The following is a 6,651-nucleotide window of genomic DNA, read 5'->3' on the forward strand; positions in this document are numbered from 1 at the left end:
AGGAATGGTGCTGGAATGGCGAGCAGTTGTCCTGCCCACAATTCCAACCTCAGTGGCACTGTCAATGTGTGTGGGTGAAGACTGACACACTTCACTGGTAAATTGTCCCTCTGAGGCAGAAATATTTAGTTAAACTTCTATTTTTCCTCTCTTCTTTCCATGTTACCATCTTTTCCTACCCTGGTTCTTCCCTTTACCTAGTTCCTTCCTCTGAGATCACTGAGCTGCTTCTGTCAGCCACACCACAGTCTTACATTTCCAAGAAGCAGGTATGTCCCAGAATCCTGTATGACACTGAAACAGCATCTGCCCAATAGGATTCTAGGATGAACCAGTAACTGAACAGCCCCAGACAGCTGTATGAGCTGATCATAGCAAAACTGTTTTTGAGAAGCCAAATGACAAGCAATTACTAGCAAAGGGGCCTGTAATCCGGAACCTCTTTTAAAATGCATTCCAGTGAGATGGGAGTCAAGGTTCACACCCTTTAACTTTATCTTCATTAAGAATTTTTTCACAGGGATAGGATGTATTGCAAAATTACAGGGATATGATGTATTGCAAAATTAATTCAAATAGGATCTGCTAGAACAAGGATTGGCAACATGCGGCCCATGGGCCCAATCTATCCCACAGAGCCACTGAACCTGGCCTGTGGAGCTGGAGAGATTTGTCTGGGCCCATGCCAGGGCCAGACAGCCAGGAGCCAGCTGAAAGTCAGTGAGGGAGTTGTATTGGGGCTGTGCAGCTTCCAGCTGTGCCTGCATTGCAGCCAGAGGCTGGGACCAGAGTGGGGAGAAGCAGCAGCAAAGAGGCAGTCTGCATATACCTGGTTCTGCCACAGCTCTCCATTGGCTTGAACTTGCACCAATGCTGCAGCCAGGGAGCTGGGGATGGGGGGGGGGAAAAAGGGGCAGTGGCAGGGAGACAGCTTCCTGGTGACTGGCTCCAGTATGAGCTTCAGTAAAGCTCCCCTGCCACCTGGCTCATGTTGGACAGAAGCCAGGTTGTTCCAGCCCATGGCTTGTAAAACATTGCTGGCCCCTGTACTACAGCAATAGGCCATTGCAGCAAGAGAAGTGGGAGGCTGCTGGCCCACTTCTTGAATAGTTTAAATGTATGCCTTGGCCCTCCAACTGCTGACAAATGCATGCTCCACCATGCATTACTACCGTAATAGCTCATAAAGTAGGGCTTATACTTTCTCTGCACATCTACTAATTCTGTTTCTACTTTTCATCAGCCTGAACAAATAGAACAACAAAGAGAAATACAAGTTAAAAACAGTCTTCCTCAGACATCCAGGGCCAGGTGCTAAGATCCTGGAATGAGGCCCTCAGCAGCCCCTCTGAAAGTCAGCAACATTGACATTTCAATTATTAACCCTGCTTGCCATTTTAAGTAGAAACACGAGCTGTCTGCCTTTCCTAGCACAGCTGGATTTATTTGAAAGAACACCCTACAAAAGAAATGCTGTAAATTTAAAATATGCAAATAACTTTACTAAGTAGATGATTTATCTGTGGTCTTCCACTTGGGAGTATGGAGAGAGACGGTGAGAATCAGTTTAAGGCAGCAGAAAACTTCTAGGCAAAGAGGAATGGGGTGGGAAGATCTTGAGTTCTTGAGAGCATAGGGGATCTCATATAAAGAATTGGTTTCGTGCCATTTTTCTCTCTAAAGCTACATGAAATAGATATTAATTTACTAAAATGCTCATTACAGTAATATCACCAAATGTATTCCGAAATAGTCTGATGATCCCACAGATCTTCAAAAGCTTTTTGTAAAACACATAGATAAAAATAAGTAAAGTCTGGCAAAATTCCCCAGGTCTAGTGATATTGCCTACAGCTCTGGTTCATGACGCTATAAAAATCCTTCCAACTAAATAAGGAGCACCTCTCAAAGTTTCTGAAAGAAGGCCACTTAGCCTTCCCTTGTCAGAGAGATGGAAGCTATAGTCCTGAGCTTTGAAGGGAGTGAGGAGGATCAAAGCAGACAGGGGATTCCTTAGGACGCCATCTCAACATAAGGAAATAAAACAAGAGTGAGCAAGTGCTCTCAACCCTAACCACTTCAGGCATATACATACTTCCTGAGTAAGATGCACATTGTTCTTCTCAGTTTCATTAGTCACAGACAAGATCCATTGCTGAATCATCTTAAATACATCCGCTGGTGCCACCCTGAAAAACAAACCCAAAATAAAAGTGATACATATAGCACAAGATCTAAAGTTCTCTTATCGCAAGGTTAAGTCTAACTTACCAACCTAAAATCTGTATTTACTCTGCAATATTTTCCACAAAGGCTGAGGCAATTTTGCAAATGCAGTAGCTTTTTTTGATGACTAAACAGCCTGTTATGTTTTGTATGTATTCTGCAGTTAATTCATTCCTTCAGTAACTCCTAGGTCCTTTCCAGCAGAGCTGCTGCTTAGCCAGTCTGTCCCCAGGCTGTAGCGGTGCATGGGATTCTTCCATCCTAAGTGCAGGACTTTGCACTTGTCCTTGTTGAAACTCATGAATTTCTTTTGGCCCAATCCTCCAATTTGTCTAGGTCACTTTGAATCTTACCCCTACCCTCCAGCATATCTACTACTCCTCCCAGCTTGATGTAATCTGTAAACTTGCCGAGAGTGCACTTTATGCCATCTTCCAGGTCATTGATGAAGATATTGAACAAAACTGGCTCCAGGACCAACCCCTGGGGCACTCCACTTGATTCTGTCTGCCAACTACACAACGAGCCATTGATTACTACCCATTTAGCCTGACAATCCAGCCAGCTTTCTATCCACTTTGCAGTCCATTCATCCGACCCATATTTTCTCAGCTTGCTTGCAAGAATGCTGTGGGAGACAGTATCAGAAGCCTTGCTAAAAAGTCAAGGTATACTACATCCAGTAGTCTCCTCACATCCACAGAGCCAGTCATCTCATCATAGAAGACAATCAGGTTGGTCAGGCATGACTTGCCCTTGGTGAATCCATGCTGACTGTTCCTAATCACCTTCTTCTCTTCCAGGTGCTTAGAAATGGATTCTTTAAGGACCTACTCCATGATTTTTCTGGGGACTGAGGTGAAGCTGACCAGTCTGTAGCTCCCTGGATCCTCTTCCTTCCCTTTCTTAAAGACAGGCACTATATTTGCCCTTTTCCAATCATCTGGGACTTCCAACTGCCACAAGTTTTCAAAGATAATGACCAGCAGCTCTGCAGTCACATCAACCAATACCCTCAGCACTCTTGGATGCAATGAGATGGTAAAACTATAGATATCCTTAACCTAGAAGGTTAAGAAATTATGCAGCGTCACTATTTGTTTTTCAAGTCTTTTTCATCTTCTGCTTAAATTAATACAACAGAAACAGCAAGACTTGTGTAGTCTTACCATGTTTGGTGCCAAACCGACCAGCTAAGGCCCAAACTCCTCTTTTTATCCATATAACAGATAAAGTCTGAGCAGCAAGATTCTTCACACTGCCCTAGCATTGTGCTTCTTTCCTGACCTGAAAAGTCATTACTAGAGGGAAGGCAAGATTCAGTCTCTGAACACCATTCAGTTTTTGACCTCTACACATAGAGACTATCAGTGGAGGGTGTCAGCCAAGAGAACACACTGTGTGTTAGGAACTTGGAAGAAGCCACTAATGCTTTTCACAGATATTACCAAATAGGAGAGAAAGACTTTCAGTCACTACCCCCCTGGACCAGAGTTCAAGTGATGACCTAGAGGTGAAAGGTTCTGTATCCTATTACCCTGTGCCAGACAGTTTCCACCACAAACAGGAGAAGAGAAAGTTATGTCAGGATAGCCCCAGAGGGAGGAATGGACAACACTGGCAAGAACCTGTCTTACGGTACATGTGGCTTTTTATTCTTCTCATCCTCATGAGACTGACTGGAACCTATAACGGTCATCAGCGCATCCACCTGGGACAGCCACTCTGGAATTACTTGATATAATTTCAACCAATCAGATTCACGTATGTCAGATGCCCGCTTGCAGGTTAGCTGCTTGAACAACCAATCTTCCAAACTGCTCACCAACCCCATCAAAATCCTAGTTACACCTGCAGGAGGAAAAAGAGAAAGTGTTAAATGTATGCCTGCACTCCATGCAAGTTGAGCTGCAGAAACAAGACAAGAGAAATGAATACACTATGCTGTAAATTGGTAGTCTGGTTTTGAAGATGAATCACTTAATAAGGACTGGATTCAAGGCTTACTAAAGTTCAGGAGAGTCAGTGGGATTTTCCTTACATACTGACTTTCCAGCATAGCACAGCTGTTCAATGTCACAAGAATTAGCAGCTGTGCATTGGTTTGAAATAATGTCAAGACAGATCTGTCCTTTCTCAGCACATACGTTATTTTATAATAGACTGGGGAGTTGATCCGAGTGATTAGCCAAAGCTTGGGGTTCTATGGGCCGTTTCCATTAGGAAGAGAAGCTGACGTTGGAGTCAGATATTGTTAACGCAATCCTGTTTACTTTACTAAGAGCGTATAAAGTACTGGATCCCTAAACACACACACACACACAAAATCAAACAGTAGGAGACATTTTCACTGCTCGCAGCTTCACACCTCTCTCTAGCCAGCAGTCAACCCAAAATCTCTCTCACACTTAGCTTTTTTCCCCTCAGAGTCATGCTCCTAGTAGTCCTGGACAAAGGCCTGAACTACAGAACTAGCACAGCGCCACCTGATGGTGAATAAAAGTAATTACATGTCTCTGAGTTGCTTATGTTTGCACAACAAGAATCCATAGATAAGGTGCAGTAAGCAGTGGCAACGCTAAATAAAACATGTCTGAGCAGCATTAGTTTAACGTGTCGAAAAGACTATTAAAGCAGTGGAAAATCCCACTCGTGCAAACACAAATGCAATTGCGGCAGGGTAAACAGGAAAAATTGTGACGTGTACAAATGCCCCCGGTTGTGTGGGGTACCTCCTTGATGCATTTTCTTAGTTCCTCTAGTTTTTGCCCTACTTTTCTCAGACACATCTCCACCAAACTTCTCCATCCAAATTTGGCTTGTACATAATTTTTTTAAGCAGTAACACATGCCTGTGTTTGAAGTGAAGGCCACTATAGTATCAGCTCTTTGGTTTTAAAAAGGAACTTAATGGCTTCTTACAACATTCTTAAATTAAGAACTTTAATTATATCCCTCATTTCAGAAAGGCTTGATCCAATGTGTTTCAAAATGCACATATGCACAAAATAAAATTCCAAAGGAACTGCGTGATGCAGTCCAGCAACAGGACTAAGAGGGATTGAGAGACAATGTGAATTTCAAGAAAATATGGTACACTTGGCAATAATCCCTGTGTTTTAAGATTGGCCACACACTATACTGTATTCCAGCTGGCTAATAATTCTGGCTTAGTTTTGAAAGGCTGCCTTTGTTGCTGCCAATATGTCTGATTTTATTATTTCCCTTTAAAGAGAAGGCCCAACAATAGTTGAACTAATTTTGGGCTTCCTGAAGGGAGCACAGAGACACCCAGGCGCTACAGCACAAAGGCCCTGTCCTAAAGTTCTATGAGATGCAGAGCTATCCTTTTACACTTATCCCCAGGTTTCTCCTCCTCCCTCTCATTTTCTAATGGGAGTTGACTATGTAGTTTCCTCTTGTGAGGAAGAAGACTTTGTCTTACCATTCTCCCCATTTATCCTTATATTATATTGCTGGCAGAGCTTAGTTGCACTTCTGTTTATTTCTTCCATGACAGTGAACTCTGGAGGCATCAGCCCATTAACATCTTTGTGGCGACTGAGCATTGCTTGTCCCAGCTCTGTCCAATGTTTCTGCAGCCTGGCAGCAGTCTTGAAAGTCTCCTTGCTTGCTAGGAGTGCATCCCCTCCAAATTGCTCCAGGTCCTCATTCAACATCTGAAAGAAATGGAATCAGTATGTCACCACAGAAAAAACACTCAGTTAGCTCAACCATCCCCTGGGATTTAACAGAAGAGAGGTGGAAACCCAATGAGAAACATTAGGGAAAGCCAGCAGATAAAGCTGTCACAGACATGGCAACTATCAGAACAAATGGGAGAACTGCTTTACTGTTGAGTGACCCACTCCCAACAACAACTCATCCTCTGACAACATTCAGGAAAGGATCAATGCCAAAAAGCCCCAAAAAACATCAGATTGGACACCTCACAGTGGATGAAACCCTAACCTTGACCGCTACATTGACTACTTCAGGGAAAGAATGAACAATGAAATAATCAGCAACACACGCCACCACAACAACCTCTCTACCAGAGAAAAAGGCTATGAAACTCTAAGATCTAACCACCAAATATTAATAAAACCAGCAGATAAAGGAGGAGCCACAGTCATCCTAAACCGTGAGGATTACATAAAGGAAGCCAAGCGACAGCTCTCTGACACCACCTACTACAAAGAACTACAAGAAGATCCTACTCCCCTTTTCACCAAAAAAACTCAACAATACCATCAAATCATTTCCATCAAGACTACAAGAAAAACTACAGACCTTGATCCCCCCGCTACCTAACCCAGGGACTTTTTACATGCTCCCTAAAATCCACAAACAAGGGAACCCTGGCAGACCTATCATATCCAACCATGGGACCCTAACTGAGGAAATATCAGGTTTCGTTGAATC

General features: G+C 43.3%; 1 protein-coding gene across 2 annotated transcripts in view; it reads right to left on the bottom strand.

Moving 5' to 3' along the window:
- Positions 1–6,651, bottom strand: part of AXDND1 (axonemal dynein light chain domain containing 1) — a 41,377-nt gene that overhangs the window by 8,422 nt on the left and 26,304 nt on the right. For both annotated transcript variants that reach the window (XM_025192440.1, XM_025192439.1), the window contains 3 exons: positions 5,672–5,906; positions 3,864–4,077; positions 2,096–2,189 (listed from right to left, as the gene is read on the bottom strand). In XM_025192440.1, coding sequence (XP_025048225.1) covers positions 2,096–2,189; positions 3,864–4,077; positions 5,672–5,906 — 543 coding nt within the window. The remainder of the gene's footprint in view (positions 1–2,095; positions 2,190–3,863; positions 4,078–5,671; positions 5,907–6,651) is intronic.

The sequence above is a fragment of the Alligator sinensis genome, unplaced genomic scaffold (assembly GCF_000455745.1).
Source record: "Alligator sinensis unplaced genomic scaffold, ASM45574v1 scaffold293_2, whole genome shotgun sequence".
NCBI lineage: Eukaryota > Metazoa > Chordata > Crocodylia > Alligatoridae > Alligator > Alligator sinensis.